Below are 27,667 nucleotides of genomic sequence, written 5' to 3'. Positions count from 1 at the left end.
TTCGAACGCTCTCGCGAAATCAATAAATAATGCCCCAACAATCTTACCTTTATCAAGACAATTTCGCCAATCAATAAGAGAGCTCTGAATAGCTGCTTCACAAGAGTAATATTTTTTAAAACCATATTGTTCATTATCTATCAAATCATTAGATTCTAGATACCTTTCAAGCCTAGACTTGACTACTTCTTCCAGTAACTGTTCCATAATTGGTAATGTATTGATCGGCCTAAAATCTTCGATATTTTTACTATTTTTGATTTTTTGTAAAGGTGTAATTGTTGATAGTTTCCAGATATCCGGTGTAATGCCCAGTCTTAAAGATTGATTCAATATGTCTAGAATAATATTAGGATCAGATTCCCATATTAATTTAACAATTTTAGCATTGATATCTAATTTGTTGCCTTTATTATTATTTAGATTTCTAATTATTAATTTCATTTCTGCATAGAAGACAGTGTCAAATTCATTAAATTTTGAATTTAAATTCTCGTCATTTCTATTATCACAATTAAAATCAGATCGACTTTCTGTACTACTAACTGAGTTATCAATAGTTTCGCTAATTTCCTTTACAATATTATTTACACTATTTACAAAATAGTTATTAAATTCATTTACAATATCAGTCTTACTATACAATAACTTATCATTAACTTTAATACAATTGGGCATAATCGAGTTAGCTTTTTTATCACCCATTAATTTTTTAATTTCAGACCACATTAAACGTGATTTATGTTTATTTTTATCAATTTTATTTTCATAGAATTTTTTTTTATTTATTCTAATGCTGTTAACTATTTCATTTCTTAGTTTTCTGTAATTTTCTAAGTCATCTATACACTTAGAATTTTTAGCTATATAATAAGTTTGATCTCGATTTTTTATTTTTTTAATTATATAATTACTTATCCATGGTCTACTATTCCAATTAGGCTTTATTGTTTTCTCAATTTTAGGTGCAGTTATTTCTATTGAGTCGTAAATAGCTAAGTTTATATTTCTAACATAAGTATCAAAATTATAATCCTCAGTTTTACTCTCATTATTCATTAAAAATTTAATTTTATCTATTAAAACATTTTGAAAAATATAACTATCAAAGTTTTCGAAATCTCTACTTATAATTTTTTGAGGTTTCAATTGATTATTATTATTTGATTTCATGTGTATAATAATGTTATTATGATCTGAAATTTTTGGCGTATTTAAAACTTCAGATTCACATTTGAAATTACAGAAAACTAAGTCTATTATTGTATCTGAGTTCAATATTGATCTAGTTGGTAATTTAATTTTTTGCTTAAGACCTAACGATGAAAGATTGTTTAACAATTTTATGCCATAATAATTTAATTTAGAAATATCAATATTAAAGTCTCCGACAATCATTAACTTATTTTTATTTTTATCTAATATGTTATTTACAAAACTTACAATATTTACACAAAATTCACTAACTCTACTGTTTGGAGAACGATATATATTACAAATTGTAATTTTCTCCTTTATTTTTATTTGAAAAACATGTAACCAAGTACCTTCACTAATCAGTTCATTATTCACTATAACATCGAATTGCATAGATTTTTTAATATAACTTATAACACCTCCGGTTCGATTATTGCATGTATTAGTTCTAATTATATTATAATTTTCAATTGAAATTTCATGGTCTTGTATATCGTCCTTAACATGAGTTTCATTTAAACAAATAATATCTGGTTTTATATTTTCAATCCATTTAATTAAAATATCCTTCTTATTTATTAGTCCATTTATATTGAGCGAAACTATTTTTAACTGTTAATTTTCACAATTTATTATTCTTTTTGATTCATTATTTAACACGTTCAAATAAAACTTACAGTTTAGATCCGTGGCTTCATGACTTATATCACAATCTGTTGCGTTAAATTTATTTGACCAATTTATACAGTTTGCACATTTTCTTTCATTATTTTTACAATCTACCTCTTTATGTTGTCCTGCACATTTACGGCAAACCACATGCCTTTTACATCTATTTGTCTTATGATTATAGCCCCAACAATTAAAGCAACGATTGATATCTATAATATTGTAAATCTTATAGCTCATCTAACCTATTTTTATTCTATCATTCTTTAGTAACAATTTATGAATATCAGGATGCAACTCCAATATTATCGTACCAGAATCTTGGTTTTTCAAATATTTTTTAATAATTTTAATTTCATTTCCACCTTGTAGATTAATCAATTTATTTTGCTTAACAATATTATCAGTAAGGACTTTATCGTTCGTTTCAATTATATCCTTATTTATAGCAATTACTTTCAATTTTGGTAATTTTTTAGTAATTGTAGTTACCTTTACCGAATTTCCCATCTTCTCAGTTATTTCATTAGCCAAGACTGACTTGTCGATTTCTTTATCCAACTCAACAATTACTTTTCCATTCGATCCATTTCTAATTTTATTTATTCCAATACCAAGATTCCCAACATTGATATTTCTTTTAATACTTTTGACTGTTTCTTCACTGCACTGTTTATTTTTCGGCATGATGACAATGCATTCTTTTGACTTATCCATAGGTTGTTGACATTGTTGAATTTTTTGAGAAGACGTAATTTCAACAGTATTATTTGCATTATTATTATTATTATCAGATTTTTCAATGTTACTACTTCTAATCACCAATTTATTACTTGTCATTAATTCCTTTTTAAGTATGTTTATCTCTTCTTTGACCATTTCATGTAATTTACTCAATTCCTGTTCAATAATGTCCTTCACAACAAGTTTTGCAATGTCATTAATACTTTGAGTTATTTCATTGTGTATGACTTCTTGTAACGACATTTTCAATTCCAAAATTTCATTATTTCTTTGATCTATCATAAACTGATTCAAGTTGATTAACTCCTCATCGTATTTTTTTCCTATTTGGCTTATAAGCCCCTCCAATTTGCTAAACATGTTGCTAAAATCGTATAGTTCTTGCAATTGTGAGGCATTGCTTGTAATAAAAATAAAATATAAATAAATAAATGAAATAAGTAAACAGAGCAAAGAAATGAAATTTTTTAGTTTTATGTTTTCTTTGGTTTAACCTTTAACTCGTGCGGTTTTTATGTAATCCGATTGTAACAATGGTTGTTTGCTAACAAACAAATTATATTGACTTACATTTTATACTGTTATTATTATCGTCATTACTATTTACACAATAACAATAATAAATATGACATTTTCCGTATTACGACTTTGGCCCAGTTTCGTTTTTATGGAACTGATATTGGATGTAATGCTTGTAATAGAATGAAAAAAATTTTTTACAATATTTTTTGAACTTGTCAAAAAAACAAATAAATTTTTTAAATTATTAAATTTATAATTTTGTTGTTTGCAAAAAAGCTCGATTAATTTTTTTTTTTGATAATCAGACAAATCTGCACGTAAAATGAATGCAACAACTGGCTATCTAATAAGACACTTATATTGTATAAATAAAATGATAACAAGCATTCATAGTATTGAATATCTAAAGAAAGCTGCTATGTTTTTTTGTATGTATTATCTGGTTTTATTCATAAAGTAACGAGCAACATGATCGGTCTTAAGAATACTGTGGATCCTGTTACCTTAATAAAATAACAATAATGTCTTTATCATTAAACGTGTCATTCTATTCTTCACGATAGAAATGGTTATGTGATATTATCTTAGTTATTGGCGGATTTTGTGAGCTATATCCAATAGAAATCTCTGTTAAAGAAAGAAAAGCCAATTATTTTTCCAACATATTGCACAATAGTTGCTGTCGATCAAACAAATTATAGCTCTTGCATAATAGACTATATTTTTAATTTATTTTTTATGACCCAATTAGGAATACTTTTATATAAACTTATTTCTTTAATATTTAATTAATTTATTCACAACTTAAAATTTTTATCTTGATAAAAAAAAGTTTTCAATGTTTGAATAAAAAATTTCGTTAAAATCTCACCAAAAAAAAAAAGGTAAATAAATAATAATTACAATTCAAACATTCAGAAGAGTTTTGAAATTGAATTAATTTCTTTATATAAACAATCAAGTACAAAACACCGAGGTAGTTAGATCGACAAATAACTTAAACTTTTCCACGCCGATATAGATTACTAGCGCAAGAGTATACAAGAGTTAGTAGTATCCCCAGTACCATGCCAGTTTCCCTTGGTTCTAACTCCGCAAATGGGCAAACTTGTTCAACGCTTTTACAAAATACTCCTCCGTCTGCCTCTAGCCAGAAGATTTTTTTTTCACTTTCAACAGAGCAGCCATTTCTTTCTCCGACCCTTAATCCTTCTGCGCCTTTTAATCCTTCGGGCAGAAAACGTTCACTAGTAACTCACAAAATCGGTTTAGTCTTCTCAAGATTTTCTCCTTTACGTGGTAAAAATAACAGCAGTGCCTGCAGTTGTAATCGTAAGAGAGTACAAGTCCATTTAAAACTTACGAGGCCATTGGGAATTCTTATCGAACTATCCATCAGCCTCTAGGGCCGTTACTTTATTCCCAGAGTAGAGCATACTCCTCATAATATTAACTCTTCCGCATAATAAGTAGTAAGTAATTTTACCTCGTATTCTTTAAATATAAGGTCCTATTCGTGGACTAAATTTTAAGGGTGAGTTATATTGACCTATTTTAAACTCAAGATAATAATTTTTAAATATTTACCCTTTTGATTTATTTTAATGTTTTAGCTTTATCTTTTTTTTCCTATTTAATTACTTGAGTTAGCATTTATAAAACTTCTCGTACTGAAGTTTGTTTGAATACACGGTTCATAAAATGTTATTCTCATTCCATACGTGTGTAGGTATAAATGTTGAGAGCTTGAATTTAACGTGAATGCAATTAGTTTTATAAATGGTAAAAGATCAAGAGAACGAAACCGCAAGTGGAAATTTAGCATCACCGTTTGAATTAACTTTGCTACTCAATTATAAATATCAGCTTAGTGCTTCTAAGTATCATCTCGTATCGTATCATACATAAAGGGAAAATAATATTTGTAATGCATGTTAACATAACGACAGGTAAAGATAAAAGTATTTTAAATGTAATTTCCGCAAGTATTTATAGAAAAATAAGCAAAAAAATTTTTTTTATCATTAAAAATTAATGATTACTTTTTAAATATGTATATTTATGTCGACATACTTACCCGAAATTTATTGAGAGTTACTAATGCTGGTATTAATCCTCCGGGGCCTCGTTGTCGCCCCCGTCGACGATTTATCGACACGGCATACGTCAAGGGACTCGAATCTCGCAAATCAACATGACTAGCGTAACCTAGAAAAAATAAAAAAATAAATTTAATGTTATATTATTAAATTATAACTGTATTGATATCAAACAAAGTGAGGAATCTAATTATCAAGACAGGAAATATTTTAAGCAGATTTCAGCGTAATCCTTCACAAAGTACCGTCGTAAAATAAACACCTGCGTGGCTAGAATTTAATAGTGTGATATAATGCAGTATGAAGATTTTCGAAGAAAAACGGGTGAGCCAATTTATGTTTAAGAAGGTCTATGTGAACGGACATAAAGTGAGACATTAAAGTGACATCGACAAGGACGCGAAAGTAGCAGCAGAGAGCAGAGAATCCGCCAGCAGAGATTTACTTTCGCTCACTTGCGTCCATAGTCTTTGGTACCTGATTTTAATTAATTCACCAACTCTACAAAGTTTATCGTTCGTTGAAAGTTTGCTCTTCAGCACCAGTAGTAAGAAAGGACGAGTCGCCAATTACACGGCTCAGCGGAGGGTGTGAATGGCATGACAGGACAATCTGAGAATTCCATTTTACGTATATATTATGTGTGCACATCTACGCTACTTTCCAACTAGTTGAGCGTGTTATAAAGAGCTTTTATATACATCATATATTGACGTATTATTTAACTCAACATCTATTTTACGGCAATTCACACTCCTAATTAAATTTTTAAATTTAATCATTTTTTACATTGATTTTGACACGCTAATAAATAAATTAAATTAAATTAAGAGAATTTTGTCTTAAAAGTTCTTGGACTAAAAAATTTTTTATAAAATGAAATTAATTTTACTTGGCCCAGTAATAATTTTTTTGCTTGATTCCAAACAATGAATTATAAAAAAATATTTTTCTTGGTTTAACATTTGATTTTTTATTCAATTTTTAATTAATAAATCTCACTTTTATTTATAATTCATAAACTGTAACTGTTTAAATTAAATTTTAAAATATAAAACAGAATTCTAGTGTATTAATTTAAATCGAGTTGAATTTAATTAAAAATTTTAAATCAACATAACTACAGTTAATTCAAGTATAAATAATAAAATTTTAAACTAATGCAACGAACGTGTAATGTACATTTCAACAATACATACAAACAATAATGTATATTTCAATTGCAACTCACCTTTAGCAGTTTCAAGGTGAGTCTGTTGAACTTTCGGTAAAAAATCAGTAGCAGTAATCATAGTGGTCCTAGCAATAGTCGCTCTTCTGGTAATATTTCCAATATTCCGAGCTTTGCTCCAACTCGAAAAAGCACTCAGTCCACGATTGTTGGTGAATGTTAGACTGTACTTGATAACTCGGTCAGGTGTAATGAATAGAAGTCTCAAACCGTGTTCTGGAGAACGTTCAATCATGTTGATCGTCTGTTCAGCCCAAGTCCAGCCTTTGGATAGCGATTCAACAATACCAGCGGCCGGTGATATCTCTTGAGTTGTTACTAGTTTACAGAAGAGAGACAGTGATCGCATTTCGGTATTGTAAATGTCTTGTCGCTTGCGCCAGGACTCCACGTGCCAGGCATTCTCGTGAGACGAGTTGAAGAGATTACCCAGATATGGTCGCAGAATGTGCCCGAGGACTTTCTTGTCGTATTCCATTCCTATAACGAGATATACACCAATTTAACCAACAACTCCCCCTGCATCTCCTCAAATTTATAATTATTTCAATTGTTAAAGAGACGTTTGTAAACTATTGCCAGCGTACAGTACAGTACAGTACAGTACTACTACTACTACTACTACTACTACTACTACTACTACTACTACTATTGCAATTGCTAGTGCTATTGAAACTACTTCAATTAACCAGAGAAATTCATTACCAAAGTACAGCCATCTCAAGAGACTCTTTGACATTATTACGTCGTTCTCCAGATCGGTGTACGCTGTTTCGCGATCACGACGAACAATGTCGATTAATATGTCAACTGAATGCTCGAAATAATTGTACGTTGTGTGATACTGCTTCTTTGATCTTGACGATACATATGACTTTTTATTGCTGTGTTCGAAATACTGCTGACGATCCATTATTGAGTAAATTTGGTCTCTGGCTTGTTTCAGCACCAGTGTCAAAAGATAAACTAAATTTTCAGTGGGGCTCGATCGTTCGTCTGACGACGACAAATTTAAAAATGAACACTCGCTCAACAGATTCTATAAAATAATGAAATAATGATTATTAGAAAAATCATCAACCACATAAATTTTAATGTGAAAAGGTAATTAGAGTTAAACCTGCATTACAAGTTCCTTTACTTTGAGAACTTGTTTTATAACAAGTCCCAAGTACATCAATTGTCGGGTACTATAACCGTAGTACCCCCCCATAGTGCCACGCGGCAAAGAGGCCATTACCTGGCGCCAGCGCACAATCAGTTCACTCTCAAGGATGTCACTTGGTCGAGGATCTACTGAAGTCAAGTTCAATGAGTACTGGTGAAGAGTAAGTAGATACAATTCCAAAAGACGAGCATCAGAGACGTAAGAATCTTCGTGATGAAGAATTCCTCCTTGACATATAAAAATTTATATTCTTAAAACTATTTTATTATTCTCTATTTTTTTTTTTTTTTTATTTCTATCACGTTATTTTCATGTTTTTGGTTGACTAATTTTTGTGTTATTCCCAAAAGAAATTTTTTAGATGCTAAAAAAAATAAATAATGTAATGAAATAAACTCTTTTATTGTAAAACTTTACAGATATTTTTTGTGTAACTTGTTCTGTAATAAATAACCGATAAACTAGTGCATGAATTTTCAATCAGACTGATAAATCTTTAAAGCAAAAACGTGCAAAATGGACTTTTAGTTCTTTTTTAAGCGCGTTATCTTTTGTAACTACCGACCGCACAAGATCGTGATAGAATAAACATTTCGCGGTACTTGACCATACTTACTACTTTTTTATTCGTAAACTTTATTTGTTTTATTATCTCACCCATTATTTAAACAACCTCGAATAATGTAACAGAGTGAGCGCGCTATGATACATTATAAATTTAAACATATAGAGACTCATTTTCAGTCTAAATTATTTATTTATGCATTTGTATTATTTAAAAAGTTGTTCTTTCTTTCTGATAATTTTTTCAGCTCAGAGAAGAGAAAAAGCCAAAGCAGATGACACTCCAGGAATATATTTTATTTCTGAGAAAAGTCTATGTACCTCAACTAAAATATGGTCTAGTCTATCCTCATCCACTCTCTGACGGCTTATCACTTACACGCCATGAGAAGACGTAAGATTTCCATTCATTGAAACATTATGCAGGATTTCTTTTCCGAGAATGCCATGCAAATGCATTTAAAGATCTGATGTAATGTAAAGGAGCTTCCATTTTTGTATACATTACTGTGAAAATTAAAGCATAAAATTTCTTTAGATTTTTTATAAATTTATTAAAGAATTTTCTATCATTCTTAAATCTTAATACGAGATTAAATTTTTTATTTAAATTAAGACTTACGGGGCAACTCAATTTTAATGTAAAATATTTAAAGAAATTTACAATAAAACTTTTGGCATGTTTTATTCAATTTAACTGTAAACAGACGTATTTTCTCTGACGATTAAGTTAGTAAACGACTCTTGATGAGTTTTCATACACACACCATCAACCGAGGACGCGGCATCCAAGTGGAATTCCATCAATAATAATTTCCACACGACCGATTAATTCAATTTATCCAAGGCGTCGATTATATCTCTTAAATTTAAAATTCTAAAATTCATTTATTATACACAAAACAAATGAACTAAATTTAAAAATAATTAAATTAAAAAATGGTAATTATAATAGTCCGTGGTTTTCATTATATTAAAATAGTTTGACAAAAAAAAATTTAAGTACTCTAATTAATTTAAATTACTAGTACTTTGTTTGCTTTGTTGCCGGTTTTTTTATTGAAACATAAAACTCGAGATTTTAAGAGAAATAATTAACTCACCAGAAGTACTCGGGGATTTGATAAATAAAACGGAACATCAAACAGCGCAACAACAGAATAACAAAAGTTATGTCATTTATAAAAAAATTTTAATTAGTATATTCAATCTGAGGGCTGCAGAAGACGCCAAGTTTCATGAAACACTCAGCAATCAACAGTTGTTGATGTGTTGGTGTGTTAACACATCTTGCACAAGCGCATATTTTTTTTATAAGGACTGATATTTAACTATACAAAGAAAAGTCAACACCTTTGTGCGTACATGTGGTATTGACGTTGTAATTATGATCACGTCACCGTTGTATGTGAGTTAAAACATGATTGTCAGGGCAGAAATTTGATAATTAACGACGATGGATAATTTTCCGAGGTGATATTGCACGCTACATACCACAAAATGTGGAGCTTAAAGCACTCTATCTATCGCACAAACACTAGTCACAAAAATTAAGGGATATAAAAAAAATTCCAAATTTTTTGGTGATTTTCAGCGAGCTGTAACTCCGAGGAAAATGATCGCACAGAAAAAAAAAAAAAAGCAAATTGTAGCTCCAAGTGTCTAGTTTCTAGATATGATCATGAAAATTTTTGTCATCGTCAGGTCTGGAGAAATCCTAAGAAAACTACTGAAAAAAAATTTTTCGAAATTTTTTTCGTCTTAAAAAGGTCTACGGGCTTCAAAAAAATTTTTCGATTGTTTCGTTTAAAAGCTCTTTTAGTAAATTTAATACCCTTTAATTTGACGTAATCAAAAAGCCTGTACGATAATTTGCCGCGGAGTTATCGTCAATCAAAGCAAAAAGTTTTTTTGACTTTGGAAATCAATAACTCTGGAAATAATGACCGTATAGGAAATCGAAGGAGGGTTTTGAAAACTACACAATATTCTCTATAAGAAAACGTAAACCGCTTTTGAAGAAAAAATTTTTTTGAATTGAAAACTCGGACTGAAAAAAGACAAAAATTCGCATAATTAAGGATATTTGGATAACTTGGTATAACTTTGGATAAAATGGATGAACGAAGGATATCGTTGGTAATTTTTAACTTCAAAGTGTCCCCTAAAATCCCTAAGAAATTCAAAGCGCTGCGATTTTTTGTTCATAGTGCCCAGAAGCTTCAAATTCTGTGTTTTCGCAAAATCACCATTATGAGCAATTTTGTGATTTTTATTCATTTTTCCATTGAAAAAAATTTTTTTTTAAAATTTTTTATTTTTCTATCAAAAAGATTGATTTTTCAAAAAATTTGAAAAAAAAAAAAAAAAAAATTTTCAATTTTTTCGAAAATTTTTTTCGAAATTTTTTTTATCAAAAATTTTTTTTTTAAATTTTTTTTTTTTTATCGTCTTCAGAATGCTTCACTATTGTCAAAAAAAATTAACTCAACTAAGGCAACTGCCTTAGTTTTAAATCTCATTTTAAAAATTCAATAAAAACAAATTGATATACCCCCCGCGGAGTTCGGCTTTTCCTCACACAAAACTTGAATTTTACGTTTTCTTTTTAGCCTAAATTCCTTACGTGAATTTTATGTAAGCTTTTCTTTGATAAGCACCTTTTGATATGCCTCGTCGACATTTAGCTGCCACAGATGTGGCTCGCATTGTTACCCTCCTTCAAGAGGGCTACAGTCAGGTGGAAGTAGCAGCTTCTATGGGAGTGAGCCAGTCCGTTATCAGTCGGGCCTATGCCCGATTTAACGCGACTCAAAGTTACGATCGTCGTCCGGGTCAAGGTAGACTACGAATCACTACCGAGCGTGATGATCGAGCTATCATTCGAGAAGCTCGTCGAAACCCTACTGCGCATGCCCACACGATCGCTCATCAATTTCGCAATCGTCGACAACGTCCTCCCCAACAACACATATCGGCATCGACGGTTCGAAATCGCTTTCGAGAGCAAGGACTACGCGCTAGACGCGCAAATCGCGTGCCTATGCTCACTCCACGACATCGCCGAGCCCGATTGGCCTATGCTCATGATCATCACCATTGGGGTCGTAGACAGTGGACCAGTGTATTATGGACTGACGAATCTCGATTTTGTCTTCATGGCAGCGATAGACGATCTCTCGTTTGGCGCCGTCGTGGAGAACGAGATCGGGATGGTTTTACGAGACCAGTTACAGCTTTCAATGGTGGATCAGTCATGGTGTGGGCAGGCGTGTCCTTCAATACCAGAACCCCGTTGGTCATCGTTCGTGGGACGTTGACTGCCGATAGGTACGTCGACGAAATTCTGGAGCCACACGTCCTGCCTATGCGCACACGCATGGGGGCAAGACGGTTCATTTTGATGCAGGATAATGCTCGTCCTCACACTGCAGTTCGTACGCGAACTTTTCTCCGCGCCAACAACGTAACAACGCTTAATCATCCAGCGATGAGTCCTGATTTGAACCCAATTGAGCATGTTTGGGACATGCTTGGGCGTCGATTGCGGCGAGACTATCCGCAACTGCACAATCTTCATCAGTTGACTCAAGCGTTGTTACGTTGTTGGCAAGGAATTTCGCAACGTGATATTCGACGATGCATCAACATGCAAGAGCGTTTACGAGCTGTGATTCGGAACAGAGGTGGCAATACACGGTACTGAGCAGTTACTGCCGTGCGTACAGAGGTCATTCGGCAGCTGCAAACAGACAAACACGCAGACAAAGACACACACACACACACACACACACACACACACACACACACACACACACACACACACACACACACACGTTTGTGTGTGAGAAGCGTAAACCCGACCGAGCAACCTCCACGTGGTACGCTTTGGGTAACGCTAATGCCGGCGGTAAAACAATAGTCGAAAAAAATTGAGAAAATTTCGAAAAAAATTGAAATTTTTTTTTTTTTTAATTTCTTGAAAAATCAATCTCTTTGATCGAAAAAATAAAGAATTTTGAAAAAAAAAATTTTTTTCAATGGAAAAATGAATAAAAATCACAAAATTGCTCATAATGGTGATTTTTGCGAAAACACAGAATTTGAAGCTTCTGGGCACTATGAACAAAAAATCGCAGCGCTTTGAATTTCTTAGGGATTTTAGGGGACACTTTGAAGTTAAAAATTACCAACGATATCCTTCGTTCATCCATTTTATCCAAAGTTATACCAAGTTATCCAAATATCCTTAATTATGCGAATTTTTGTCTTTTTTCAGGCCGAGTTTTCAATTCAAAAAAATTTTTTCTTCAAAAGCGGTTTACGTTTTCTTATAGAGAATATTGTGTAGTTTTCAAAACCCTCCTTCGATTTCCTATACGGTCATTATTTCCAGAGTTATTGATTTCCAAAGTCAAAAAAACTTTTTGCTTTGATTGACGATAACTCCGCGGCAAATTATCGTACAGGCTTTTGATTACGTCAAATTAAAGGGTATTAAATTTACTAAAAGTGCTTTTAAACGAAACAATCGAAAAAATTTTTTTGAAGCCCGTAGACCTTTTTTAAGACGAAAAAAATTTCGAAAAATTTTTTTTCAGTAGTTTTCTTAGGATTTCTCCAGACCTGACGATGACAAAAAATTTTCATGATCATATCTAAAAACTAGACACTTGGAGCTACAATTTGCTTTTTTTTTTTTTTTCTGTGCGATCATTTTCCTCGGAGTTACAGCTCGCTGAAAATCACCAAAAAATTTGGAATTTTTTTTATATCCCTTAATTTTTGTGACTAGTGTATTAATATACATTATATACAAAATAAAGTTGCTCAATAATTTAGTATAATTTGTACACGATACTCTCAAGAATATTATTCGAAGCCGTCAGTCTGGTGAACGTGATGGAAAGTTTGTTATCAAACTAATTGTGATACAAGCTCAGGTGTTATTATAGACTTGAGATTAATTTTCTTTACTAAGTAATGAGATAAAATTAGAAGAAAACTCAATAAATAAACATCATTAAAATAAAAATAATAATAATAATAATGATAGTATAATATCTGGATAAATACATTAAATTTTTCGACACTAGCAATTAAATTCTGTTTGGAGGAGTAACGACGGGAATACGAAGCTTTTTAATTACGTCCCGGCACAGTTCCGGCCTCCGTTCTCGAGGCAACCGCACGGCACCGACAACGACGACTAGAGACACTACTAACCAGGTGAAGTTGCCCGCAAAAATTTTGTGCATCCGGTTCTTTGAGTATGAAGCTAACTAACAAGGATGAGATTTCAAATAATTTCCTTGTATTCATCACAATAACATTAGTTTTTTTCGTTTTTGTATATGCCAAATGATGGAGCGCAAAGTCAGTTAAATTGTTATATTACTTTACAGGATTTAGTTATCCGTTTTTTTCATCTATCATTATCACTGTCGGTTGGTTTTGAAAAATATAGAAAAAAAATTGAATAAAAGGAATTTGCTTTTTTTCAGAAAACATTTCATAAACCACACAGAAAAGCACCTTGCAATATTGTACCACCGATATTGCGTTTGCACCAGCGGATACATCGTGCTGTAGTCTAGTCTAGTTTTCACTATCTTTTTAAGGCAATATAAAGCACTGGAAATAGTAGAAGAGCATGGAAGTGTGAGGTTCAGTTAAAAGCTGAGACGAATAATGGGTTAATATTTTTTCCTTTATACTCTAAGGAATTTTTCTGTATACATATTGGATATAGATCTTAGATATTGTCAAAAAAATCCGCTGATTTTTTTTTTTAAGATCGTAAAAAGTATAAAATTGAGATTTAGTCCAAATTTGAGTTTTTCATATTAATTTTTATAAACTTATTAAAACTATTTTTTTGATGCTCGAATCGAAAATCAATAAATATGATTGACTACACGGAAAGAACAAGATGACACTGAATATCATCCTAGATTATATTCAGTGATATCTGTGGTGAAAAAAATTTCAGATAGTAACTAGTATAATCCAGATTATACTGGGTGATATCTGGATTATACTCAGTGTAATCTGGGATGATATCCAGTGTCATCTTGTTCTTTCCATGTAGTTGTTAAAATTATTATCGTTGTCTATTTATTCTGAGCTTTTATTATCTTATCTTTTTTTTTTAATTTTTAGAGTAATATTTACTTTAAAAATATTGTGTGATAAGTATAAGATAAAATATTCAATTAAAATTTGTTGTATAATTATTGACATTAAAATTTCAGTATAAATGAAGCTTGTTTCTTTCTCAAATTTAATTTATCTAGACCTCAACATTTATAGTGTTTTGTTATGGTTTTAACATAAATGCAACATTTTTTTACGTGATAGAAATAAATAAAAATACATACCATAAACGAGACGTACCTTTGGCACACTGCAGCATCACGTTGCAACGGGGATGAAAGTAACACCGCAAGCTCTGACACCTGAGGGCGGTGACCAATTCGTCGAGTGCCAGTAAAACGTGACGTGAGAGACTATCGGGAGACCAACTCCTCAGAGGGTCTGGTCCTGCTCTCTCCAGCGACCACCAGTGTATCGTTCGTACAATGTGACGTGATACCACTCTCAGTATGTCCTAATTCATTCAAGAAATTAATATCCAACGCCTGCATCTGATCATATTTTATAATTAATTATTACACACATTTTAATTTCATTAATTTTTAATTAAAAGTTGTTGTTGGTAAATTTAATACCTCAAAGTTTTGTATTATTTCAGTTATTTATAATTATAATATTGTTAATATTAATTACGCTTGTTACAATATTTTGCGTATGACATACTTGAGCTCAAATATTTAACTGTAACATTCGCTACTAATTACTCATATTTTCATTATATGCATGTTCATGTGGTGAAAAGTTAATTTCAAAATGTTATGGAAAAAAAAATTAACTTGATTTTTAAAAATTTGATTATTTTTAATTTAATTAATCAGAAAAATTCTAAAACTAATAAATTGTTTTTGGATCAAAATTTTTTCTCTTTATCAATATTTGAAATTCAAATAAAAATAAAACTCAAAATTTTTAATAAACTTAATACTAAATAAATGTATGCATGTGGTGAATATTTAGCTTTGGTGTTATAAATAATTAAATAACCCTAAAATACGATGAATATAAACTAGAAAGACAACTATCACAATAAACAGTATAAACATTTCCTATTTTAAAGTTTGATTATCTTACAAGCTTTGTCTCCGGTTGTCAATAGAAAAGAGAAATTTTATAAGCCGTATAAAGTTGTAGATGAAGTTTAAACTAGATAACGGAAATAGAACAAAACGGAAAACGAGCAATAGTAGTAATGGTGGTAGTAGTAGCAGTAGAGTATAGGAATCCAAAAGAGGTAGCGGGATAAAAAAAAAGATATTAAAGAAAATAAGACAGAGTGACACACAGGAAGCTGGTGAGGAAGTTTTGCGCGAAAGTCCCACGAAAACGTTGTCGAAAACTTATCCCCCGACAGTCATGTTTTCCGAAACGAGGTTTCTATGAGCTGTGCGATTGTGCCAGATCTTTGATCTTTCAAAAGATCAGCTTCAAGTTTGCACCAAAAGTTGGCTCTTTGCACTGACAGAAAGTAAAAGCTCCGCCAACGGGTGTCAGTTTCCCTTTATTCCTGTTCTCTCTTTCTTTCTTTATAGTTTTTTCTCTCTCTGGTTCAATGGATTAGTAAACACAAAGACAATCACTATCAAACGGATTTATTATTCGCAGTATTAATGTAGAACTCAACTTGTTCCTCAATCTTTGTGCCAAAGACAGAGACTAGACAGTTTTTAGTCTTCATTAATTAAACTCGGCCTGAGTAGTTATTTTGTTCACAATAATGGTAATAATAATAATAATAATAACAAAAAAAAAAGTCATTTGAGAAATATGTTGATAAGCTTGGGAATAAATCATGAATAGCTGTGCTATAAATTTAAATAAACTACTTATATGGTATCGTACGGTCACAAAAAAGTGAAGCAACCTTTTGACCTACAAACGTTTTTTCCTTTCACACTTTTAAGATTAATGTCAACAGAAGGGATTTTCCCGTGGCATTTAAAACTGGTAAAGAAACCGAAAAAAAGTTACATACGACTTACATGCATAAAAAAATATGAATATCATTCTTTTACTCGGTAGCTGAATATCGTAACCTCAACCCTTATTTTTCAAGCTTTTTATTTTTCATAAGTACTTTGTGCAAACTCACGCGGAAAAAGTCTTATCTCTCGAACAGTTTATCTCTAAAACTGTAAGGAAAAACTAAATTGAATCTACAACTTGTCACATTTCTCCGGAGACATTGGTTACATCCAACATTCATAAGCGAATTGGTAGAAGGCATGCCTCAAAAGTCACCTGGGATAGCGTTGGCTCATTGTTTATTCATCTCCGATAATTCGGTAACGACCTGATTCACCGGCGGAATCTTAAATCAATTCAACTTTTCTCATTATTGCATGTACCTTGGCTATTTTATGTTATTTTTTTTTTTTTATCATCTTTTTTCTTCTCTTCCCTCTTGTTTTTAGTTTTCGCTAAAGCTTTTCGACATCAAAAGTTTTCATGGTTGAGAATAGTTTAAGAAAAAATTTGCTAATTAATTACCGGAACGCGGAGAATTTATAAAAAAAGTGCGATATTACTCTGAAAGAACTTGTATTTACATAATTATACCTGGAAAATTTTTTTTTCGGCTAAGGAAAAAATTAATAAAGCCAGAAATGTTATAATTAAAGTACTCGCGGTGGTTGCCTCGGACTCAATGAAATGAAAGCAAAGGTAATGCGTCGAAAGTTGGCTGAAAAACGACAATGTGGTTTTGTCATTATGTAGCAAATACACAAGCCTAACTGCGATGAAAATGCGACTTTAAAAGTCGGTTGTAAAGCTATGTTATTAAAAAGAAAAAAATTCCTTGAGTCACAAAAAAATGAAGGAAGAAAATGAACCCTTACTTTGGTGAAAAATTTTCCAACAACTCTTACTCCATATTTTTTTTCTTTTCTTACGGCCCCGCAACAACCCATGAAAAAGTTTCCTCTCGTTTGAACGTCACGCGATATAAAAGTGATTTAAAAGAAATAAACTATAAAGTTACAAGTAATAGTAAAAGTAGAAATAAGAAATAAAAATAAAGTCACACAATACTTTTTGTTTGATGGATAAATTCAATGGTAATCTTCCACGTAGTTGATCTACTGTGTGCATGAGGACAGACTCCGTCAGGGCTGGTACACTTTCGTCTGAATAATGCTGACTCATGATTGTCTCGGCAGCTGGAGCACGGAGACGCCAGAGTGTTGCACGATCGTCACAACGAGCACTCGGATAAGGACCTACTGCTACTGCGTACATCCCCTGTTAAATATATTTATAATGATATATATGCAAATAAAACAAATTAAGGTGATTATAACCAACACTTGAAATGATACACTTATTATGGAAATTAAAATTACTAAATCTCGGAGCGATTATACCGGGGCCATTTCGCCTGAGTCAACATCTTGATGTACATTTTAATTTAATTATATTATATACACGTTGCTGGCATTGCATTCTTCTTGCAAAATTTTAATTCCAAGTGAGAAATTTTTTAATTGTCTGTTAATATCTTTATTTTTTTTATTTTTGACTAAATTCGTTGGATTATTAATTTTGTTTTGAGATCTTGAATAATTTTTTTCAGAAAAATTCGGAGTAATAAGGGCAAATATGAAAAATATCCATATCCAATTAAATCAAAAATTTTTCATGTTAATAATTACTTTAATATTAAAAAAAAAATGGTAACTTTTACCAAAAATAAAATTAAACTATTTAAAATTAAATTATTTATTAAAAGCCATTTAATTTATAAAACTTGATAACTTAATTAAATTATTTTTTACACTCTAATAATAAAAATTTACTTTTACGCAAAAATACCTCTTTACTAATTAACTCATAGCAGTCTTTAAATGAAAACCAACAAAGTTAACTTGATCGAAAAGGAATATTTTAATTACCTAATAATAATCAATTTTCTCAGCGTCTACCTCTTAAAATTTTCCAGTAGACTAACCCTCACCACACGGCATGTTTAATAATATCGCGAACAAATTTATATTAGGTACTTAATATTAATGAAAAGATATTGACATTCCATCAGCGTCAGTGAATACATTAAACATCAGAAGAAATATATAAATCACTCCAGAAAGTCCACAATCGATTGCTAATTAACTACGAACAGTATGCGAGGTTAGTTAAATAATCACTCCAGCAAATGTCACGTGTATCGCGTGTACGTGATGAATAATATTTACCCTGTGTACATCCTTCAGCCAGACGTATAACATAAACATAAATTTAGCTAGATAAATAAATAAACAAACAAATAAACTTACACTTTGAGCGGCAGTGTAATGAAGCAGAGCGTCACAATGGTACAATGGAACTCGACCTGGATAATCAGCTAGCGATGACCACAGAGATACGCCAACACCAATAATTAGTCTTACTTCAACATCACGTATTTTATGGGCGTTCAAACTTATTCGTATGAGTATTCCGGTGGCATCTTCCACCAGCACTATACGATGATCTCGCGGCAATGGCAGCTCTTTTTCCTCGACGGCTGAAAGGATGAAATTACCATGAGAAAGAGTCATGCCACGGAATTGTTGGCTGCTGAATAAAAATAAGGGACTACTCAAAAAACCGTCATATGAGAAAATGGTTATTGTATTGAAATGAAAATATTTTATACGCTGGATAATAAAAAAAATAAAAATAGATTTTTACAAAATCTACTAAAATGGATTTCCATACTCAACTTTTTTGTTTGAAATTGAAATTTTTATTTTTTGTTTGTTAGAAATCAAAGGGCAAATCAAGTCAAATATAAATAAATAAAAAATTAAAAAAAAAAAACAAATATTTAAATAATTAATTTATATCCTCCTAAATTTTTTCTTAACTTTTTTTTTTTATTTCTCTCTCCTCGCGACATAACACCTTATTTTTTTGTATTCAACTTTTTTATTAACACCTCTTGTACTTTAGCAGTAGCAATATATCATCCTTGTGCAGTTATACAATCTATACCTATATCTAAGTATGAACGGAACGATTGTCGGAGTGTTAGTAGAGCAAACGCCAAGTCACGCGAGTAATTCAATACAAGTGGTGTCCTATAAATTAGAATGAACGGTCGAGTGGAGTTACTTAATTATAACTGTTAGAGATTTAAAATAACGAGTTTGAGGAAAAAATATATATATTTATACGGATAATAGTGTGTCATAGTGTCTCTGATTTTATATATGAGAACTTTTCTAAATCAAACAAAAAAAAAATATGAAATAAATTCATCATTTTTTCAGGATATCACGCTGCAAGCACAAAAATATACTATTTTACGTACGAGTTGGTAGGCGATAAAAAATGTCACGTAAAACCTTTTATCGTATAAATAATTTCTCCATTTTAAACACCCAGGGCACTCGCACATTTTTACCAGTTATCTACGCTTTTTGTTATTACTTCTCTATCTTTAAGTTTTTTGGGTAGTATTCTGTAATTTAGATAAAATAATGATGTAATAAAAATTTCATAATAAATATGTCTGAATTTTTATTAGTGTATTTATAAAAGAATTGAAGTATTTATAGACTAAGAAAAAATATTATTTCTAAAAATTAAGTATTCGGAAAAAGGGGATAAATTGGTAGAGGAAGAAAAGATTGAAAGGAAAATATATACAATTCTAAAAAGTAAAATAGACGCGAATTTTTGTGAAATTTTTTGTAAAATCGAAAAATTAATAAAAAGAAAGACAGAAGCTGAAAAAATTGGTGAAAAAAGTGCAGAGGCAGAACAGAGAACATAATAAAGAATGCTGAGGGGTTAAGAGAAGAAAGGATTGGCAATAGAAGGAGAAAAGGGAATACTAAATAATAAATTAAGTGTTATCAACAAATAATATTTTTAAATGTTTATACTAGTTAAAAAATGTTTGAAATATTTAATAATTATTACCTATTTAAAAATCTTAATTTATGATACTTATATTTTATAAAAAAAAAAAACTTGTGTAAAACTGTAAAGTTATGCAAATAAAACACCATTTTAATAAATAATAACATTCCCAAAATTATTTCAAAAGCATTCAAATTATCATAATTGTGACAAAGAAAAAATATAAAAAATCATTGAAACAAAGTTTCTCCAATCATAATTTTCAGTTGTCAGCTATCACACAATGACTGTATATTGCTAATTATAACTTTAATTATAAACTTACCAGATCCGTAAAATATCCTGCAGTGGTCAGGTTGTTTGAGAATTTTATCAAGCGTTTCAGTATCGACTATTTGTCCAGGCGATTGACACGTTCTTTCATCCATATTAATTGTTTCTAGAAAGAAATAATAAAAGCCGCTAGATTAATTAACAGTTTGGGTTTGTTAGAGCCAGAATAATGCAGAACACCGCGCGGAAAGGAAATTAATAAATCTTGATGTATAAAGATCGATATCTTGTGCTCGGAAAGACTACGGTGTAATGTTGGATAAACTAAACAGGTGGCGAATACAAATACAATCCGTGTGAAAACCAAAGTTTAAACTTGGTACCTTGTTTTGTAGCAGCTGCCAATAAGTTCACGAGTTTGGCTTTCACGAGATCTCTCCTCAATCTTCCACCAGGACCGAGAAACTCAGCCCACGATTCGATGTTTACTCCTCGAATACGAAGTCGCGCAAATCCCGGCAGTGCTGCATCTTCTTCTAAATTCACCACAGTTGCTATATTCACGTTTGGATCGATCATTGGGCTTGAGAGTGCATCCATCCGCAGTAGGTATTCGAACTTCAATTGCTGAAATTTTTGTGGGAATATAAATTACTCGACTTCGCTTTTGGAAGTCTCAGAGTTGTAACCACTAATTAAAGTACATGGTAATGGTAGAAAATTATTTTAAAAAAATATATTGGTCGAATGATGAGTAATTTTATGATTTTCCTGATTAAGGCCCATTTTGTCTAACTAATTTTTATGTTTAATCACTATTTACATGTTTAACTTTTTATGAAAGTCGTTCTAAAAAAATCAATTAAGGAAAAAGGTGAATTTGGAATTTTTTTTCTTCGATTATCCTTTTTTCTATCGATATTAATCAAAAATATATTTATTAAATATCTAAATACATTTTTTATCACTGCTTTCAAGTTTTTATCAAAAAATTCCTAAAAATTTTTAAGACAGAATTTTTCATTTTTTTTCCGTACTAATTTCCGTACTAATCCACATTTGATATTAATTATTTCTCCAACTACTTCTAGAGTACTATAAATTTCTTAAAGACAATTAATACACATAAAATATTGCTACAAAAAAAATTTAACTTGATTCAAAACAAAAAAATTTTTAATAAAATAAATTTATTTATACCACGAAAAATTCCTTGGTTCAAGAATTTTTCTCTTGAGTCAAGTTAATTTTTTTTTCACCGCGGTATTTTTAAATACCTTTACTCGGCGCTTTTCATTCAAAGATACCAAAAACATGGAAGAAAATCTGGGATCTAATTTTCCCACAGCTGCCAGTAGACGCTGCATTAATCTTTCAACTGTTGCCTCAGTTTTCTTCATTTCTGAGAAAAAGAATTATACTTTGCTTACTATTCGTTAATTTTGGTAAAAAAAAAAAAATTATTTAAAAAAAAAATACGTCAATTACGAGATTTATTACTCGAATTTTTTCACGACAAAAGCTATGCTTTGCATTTTTTTTTTGTTTAATTCAAAAAGCGATATCAAAAAAGATTACCTTTATCGCTAATAGTTGATTCAATTGTTTTCCGGAAAAACCCATTGAGATTTTCCAACTGCTCGCATGTAAACGTAAGCTTTGTTGCGATCAAACGAGTTCCGCTGCCTTTGCCGGACGTCACGCTTGTTGCGCAGCCCATATTAATTTTTATATCCGCTTAAAAAAAGTCCCAACTAAACCTATGAAAAAATAAAACCAGCCAAATAGAAAAAATTTTTCGCGTGTTTTTGTAAATATTTGCGACGTAAAAGATCAATAGAAGTGTCTCTATTTATCAATGTTTTAAAACATAAAATAGAAGTCAAAGAATGTGAAAATATCGATGGAACCAATACCTAAACATTTTTTTACATAGAAAGAAATTTAATAAAAAGCTAAAACAACTGTAAATATCTTCAAAAGCAATCAAATTTATGCTTCAGTAGATAGTCATTTTCGAAAATATTTACGCTCTCTTCAAAGAAGAGTAAACGATTTTGAAACGTTCATATGGACTCACATACGTACCTGCAGTTGTAAAAATGTATCGGTATTCATGTAATTAAATATTTTGTTATATGAATAAAAAAAAAAAGAGTACACATAGTTTTCCTTCACAGCAATTTCCAATAAATTTTTCACATTGACAAAAAGTATTGAATTTAGCTGTGTGATATCCCAAAATAATTGAATTTTATTGGGATAATTTTTTTCATACGTAAATTCAACAAAAATCAATGCTTCCAATACATATTCGCATATTTTAGACTTTTCTAACTAATTTACTGTATTTCATGGAAAATCAATTGAATTTAATTGAATACGCGTAGACTAAAGCTACAATTTTAAAGCAATCAAATAAATTCCATTTGAATAACTGAATGGATGAATGAAAAATTATCCCCGTATTAAACTGAAAGGCCTTCACAATATTGCGAACTGTTAAACGTAAAATAAATGTTGTGTCGTGAAAATTCAAAAGAATGGGCCTTTTCGTTTGAATAAAAAGTTATTGTTTAACATCGATTTCAGCATTTATTAGTTATTTTTATTAGAACAATAACAATCACTAACAGTCATTTTCGTTCTAAGTGTTTTGTGATGTAGCATTCTAAAATATTTACTGTCATTGCTCTTTTCCGAACAATGTCTTCTGATACATTCAATCTACTATTACAAAATATTTGTTGCTTAAATATAAAAAAATTATCACTGTTATATAGATTCACATTTGACTTGTTTTTTTGTAAAGTTATTCGACGCGTGTCTTAAATTGACAGAATAATTAATACACGTATATTAATCAATAATATATGTAATAAATAAGATACTTGTCGAAAAAAGTTATTTACACCAAAATATAATTGATTATATTTACCAAAACATGAGTAACAATCATTAATCACCAGAGTAAGACAAAAAAAAAGGTAAAAAGATTATTTTCAACATATATATACCATTGTTTTAAAAGCCATCCCCCTTTTAGCAGCATTTTAGAGTTGAAATCAGAGCGCGAGTAATCCTCGCACTTAGCGGTGCTAATGATATTTTTTGTTGAATTTTTTCCTCAATATTCTGAAGTTAACCTATCTACCCTCATACATACTACAACCAACACTAGCACATCATCCTCTACTACAACTACGTACTAAAAATGCTAAAAAAAAAAAAAAAAAAAAAAACACGGATAAACTCTTTTACTTTTATTACCTTCGATAATCTCACTAGGTTCTTGCCCTTCAATATAAATATTTTACCTACACAATAGCCATTTAAAAATGTCCCTGTGGACATGTTAAAAAAATTTCTTACATTTTCATATCATACACTTTATTCCATAACTTTATTATTATATTATATTAAACTGTTTTCTTTCTTTTTCGTGGCAAACTTCTGAGCCATTACATTATGCAAGTGTTCAAACTTCGATCCAGTGAAATTTATAGTACTAACAAATGATCGGTTAGTAACTTAATTCTATTAAGTTACTATTATCTCTTCTATACTGATACCTGAGAAATGCACCATCTTGATCAAAGTTTTGAACATTATGTTATCAATACAACAGACAACCATTCATGGTAACTTTACTCATTTTTCTTATTCCTTATCTCGCTAATATCAGACATGTTTAACTAACTAATGAAGCTTATCATAAATTGACTAGTAATCACAGTTATCTAGTTGGCTATTAATGTCACCTAATTCACCACAAGTGTGAAAAATTAGTTTTTTTTATTATTAATTGGAAATGCTGCTGCTTAATAAAATTAAAATAAATAATTAGTAAATATTGGGCAATTATCACGAATAATTAATCCATTTAATTAATGATATGTTTCCGAGTCGAAAAAATATTATTATTGCTATAAGAGTATAATTTCTTTTAATTAGTTTTCAATGAATAAATAAGTAAGCAAAATATTTACTTTAAAATGATGCATTATTACACACACATCATAAACTTAATGAATTAGTAAATAAATTGGACCAACGTGGTATGAAGTCCGATCATCGATAATTAAATTATAAAAGCTAACACCGTATTAACCAATATTTATTTCAACATTATCTCATATAGTGACAGAAAAAATTTCTTTTGAAAAAAATAAACATTCTTGTAACAAGAAATTAATTTTTGGAAAATTTTAAACAATTTTATTTATTAGCCAGAAAAATTAAAATTTTTCTCACAGTAACTTTCTTGTTGGAAAAAATTTTCTTGATTTGGAAAAAAATAATTTTAGATAGACAATTTGAGAATTTTAATCCAAATTTTTTTTTTCCCAAATCTAGAAAATTTTTTTTTACAAGAAAATTACTATGAGAAAAATTTTAATTTCTTTGGCTAAGAAACAAAATTGTTGAACATTTCCAAGAAATTAATTTTTTTATCACAAAAATGTTTATTTTTCTAAAGAAAATTTTTTCTCTCAATGTACAATTAATTATAAAAAAAAAAAAAACAAACTTGAATAAAGTTAGAAAAATTTTCTACTAAAATACAAAGAACCCTATTTCACGCGACGATCTGACTCGCACCTTTAAAAGGTAACTTTTCTCTATTTAAAACTTTTTCTCAAGCCGAATTTTATTTTCAATCGATTATTTTCGAATCCTTTATTTTTAACAGCTTGGAGCATTTATCTTCTCAATAGCAGAGGAAAACATAAATAACAGTAACTTTCGATCTCTTAGACATCGATGTAAATCCATTGGTATTTGTTTAAAAGAATAAAAAAATAAAAACTCGGCCTATATAGTTTAGTTTAGTAGATATAATGTTTTCGTAACTCCTCTTTCTCTACCCTCCTATCTCGATCTCTTTGTTCTCGTTTATCTCAACTATACCCCATTTTCCCTTTCTCACATATACATTTCTTCTAGGCACTCCTGGTGAATCCTCTTGGAAATCAATCTTCCAGGCTTAATACCCCTCTGGTGTGCCCGGGGTTTAATCACGACACCTCAGTTTCCTCATCCCCATTCCCATCCTCTTACTCTTACTCGCAGTCTACTCATACATACGTGTATATATGTATATATATATATTTGTAATACGCTGAATACATATATCGAGAAAACGAATGGTAGACAGAGCAGCTATATATATAAAACCCAAGCAAAGCACACCCCTAAACTCTTCTTCTCTCCTCCCTAACACTCTAAAACCTCTAAATTGAGAAATTTTCAAGAGAATGCACCAGATTCATTTTGTTGCACACTCACCTAACTAAATTCCACGAATAACTTTTCCATCACTTCTTAAGTGTAAAACATCCTGTGTTTACCGAAATTTTACGCTAATTTTATGTTTATTAATTTATTTTATTTATTTATATTTTTATCATTATGTAATAAAATATTCAATGGTATATTAATTTCATTATTACCTCTAATTGTACGAATATAAATAATATAAAGGTATACAATTAAACAACACAATCAAATATTAAATTTAAGCTGCTCGCAGCTAAATCATCGACACAAAAATAACCGGCGATAATAATTTAATTAGTGATGATGATGATGTTAATAATAATAATAATAATAATAATAATAATAATAATAATAATAATAATAACAATACTGTATACATAATAAATATGATAATAATTCAATAATTGAAAATTAATTTAATATCTCAATAAATAGACACGGCGAAAAGTGAAACATATCTCGTAGTGACAGAACCGTAATGCACACTGAATCAATGTTATTCCATGAAGCATATATCCAAAGTAAATTTAAACTGCGGCCTTTATTATAAAATGCTAATGGTAAAATAACTGTCGTTTTTTGAATTACCTTTATTGAAAACTTTCAATGACAAAACTTTTTCGTTTAACAGTCCCAAAAGTGTGGGTGTGAGTAAATGTGAGTAACTTTGTCTAGGTATTTGTCGAAGGAAGAGAGAAAAGAACAATGAACAGCACAGTCCCTGGATACTGGCTAAAATTACTTCCGATTCCGATTGTGCTGTTGATCCACTTCCGTTTCAGTAAATACTATATGTATATTGTCCGTGACACAGAACGTGGATTTAATGTTTGTGTTGATTGTAGTATGACAATATTATACGCGTCGATATATTATGTTTACATATTTCGATCAGTAATATTCAAAGCTTTTAGTAAATTTATTCATGTGAAATAAATTTTAACTATTAACTTAATGTATATTATGACGAACAAATGTTATAATTACATTATAATTATTTATTATATTAATATTTATTTTACCGTATCAGTAATTTAATTAGTTAATTGAATTTTCTTTCTATCTCTCTCAGGATATATAAATTCAGAATTTCTGATACAGCGAGCTTTAATTGTAAATAATTATTTGGAAACTCATTAATTTTATGTCAGAAAAGTTACATTGACAATTCTTTTATGTTTTTAGCTTATTATCTAATTTATTAGATTATTTTTTTCATACTTAAATTCCCTCGTGTTTAATTTATCTACATTTACATTTGCGGTGTAAATAAATTTTCAGAACTCAAACAACTAAACTACGTGAATTTTAATTTAATCAAAGATACTTTTTAAGTCAGCAGACGTTTTTAATTTTTTTCATTTATTAAATTATAACAAAAATATATTGTTTAAAAATTACACTGATAATATTTCAATTTTTTTTTTTAATAAAATTTTTTTTTATTTTTTTGTTACAATTTTTTCAATAAAAAAATTCTAAAAATTTTTAGACTCTAAAAATTTTTTAATTTTTATTTAAAAAAAAAATGGCGACTGTGTGGAGGTTTTAAAAAACATTTCTTCGGTTAACTTACCTTTTTTATGAAAAAAATAATTCATGACACTGAAGCTGACAGATACAAACATTTTTTTAGTTATTTATAGCATTTAAATAATTATAAAAAAAAAATTAAATTAAAAAGTTTCACATGTAAAAATTTTTTTACTGTAATTGATTTATTAAAAAAATTTTTTAAATTAACAGCTGACTCTTAACTTGAAGATTATAAAAATTTTCAGGTGCCAGCTGATTTCAATATTGTATTTACTTTAATTTAAATTAAAGAGTTTATTATCAACCAAGTTTTCCGTTTCAATTTTTTTTTATTACCAACAGTTGTAATAATTATACCAAAGCCAGATGTCTCTCAAGATAATA

General features: G+C 30.0%; 1 protein-coding gene and 1 long non-coding RNA gene across 2 annotated transcripts in view; one reads left to right on the top strand and one right to left on the bottom strand.

Moving 5' to 3' along the window:
* Positions 1 to 22,187, bottom strand: part of LOC141529721 (uncharacterized) — a 31,479-nt gene extending 9,292 nt beyond the window's left edge. Inside the window, exons 1-11 of the mRNA XM_074246398.1 lie at positions 22,046 to 22,187; positions 21,745 to 21,869; positions 20,851 to 21,094; positions 20,520 to 20,633; positions 18,622 to 18,851; positions 17,381 to 17,590; positions 14,591 to 14,804; positions 7,583 to 7,857; positions 7,168 to 7,501; positions 6,463 to 6,942; positions 5,210 to 5,340 (exon numbers count right to left, since the gene is read on the bottom strand). Of these exons, the coding sequence (XP_074102499.1) occupies positions 5,210 to 5,340; positions 6,463 to 6,942; positions 7,168 to 7,501; positions 7,583 to 7,857; positions 14,591 to 14,804; positions 17,381 to 17,590; positions 18,622 to 18,851; positions 20,520 to 20,633; positions 20,851 to 21,094; positions 21,745 to 21,869; positions 22,046 to 22,187 (2,499 nt within the window). The remainder of the gene's footprint in view (positions 1 to 5,209; positions 5,341 to 6,462; positions 6,943 to 7,167; positions 7,502 to 7,582; positions 7,858 to 14,590; positions 14,805 to 17,380; positions 17,591 to 18,621; positions 18,852 to 20,519; positions 20,634 to 20,850; positions 21,095 to 21,744; positions 21,870 to 22,045) is intronic.
* LOC141529722 (uncharacterized) lies at positions 7,680 to 8,756 on the top strand. The gene is made up of 2 exons (XR_012479645.1): positions 7,680 to 7,790; positions 8,443 to 8,756. It is a non-coding gene; the product is annotated as an uncharacterized LOC141529722 (long non-coding RNA).
* Positions 22,188 to 27,667: the final 5,480 nt, after the last annotated feature.

The sequence above is a fragment of the Cotesia typhae genome, unplaced genomic scaffold (assembly GCF_013202065.1).
Source record: "Cotesia typhae breed Kobodo isofemale line unplaced genomic scaffold, CoteBio_Ctyphae contig_48, whole genome shotgun sequence".
Taxonomy (NCBI): domain Eukaryota; kingdom Metazoa; phylum Arthropoda; class Insecta; order Hymenoptera; family Braconidae; genus Cotesia; species Cotesia typhae.
The sequence above is the reverse complement of the archived record's forward strand: the minus strand, read 5'-3'. Positions and strand labels throughout refer to the sequence as shown.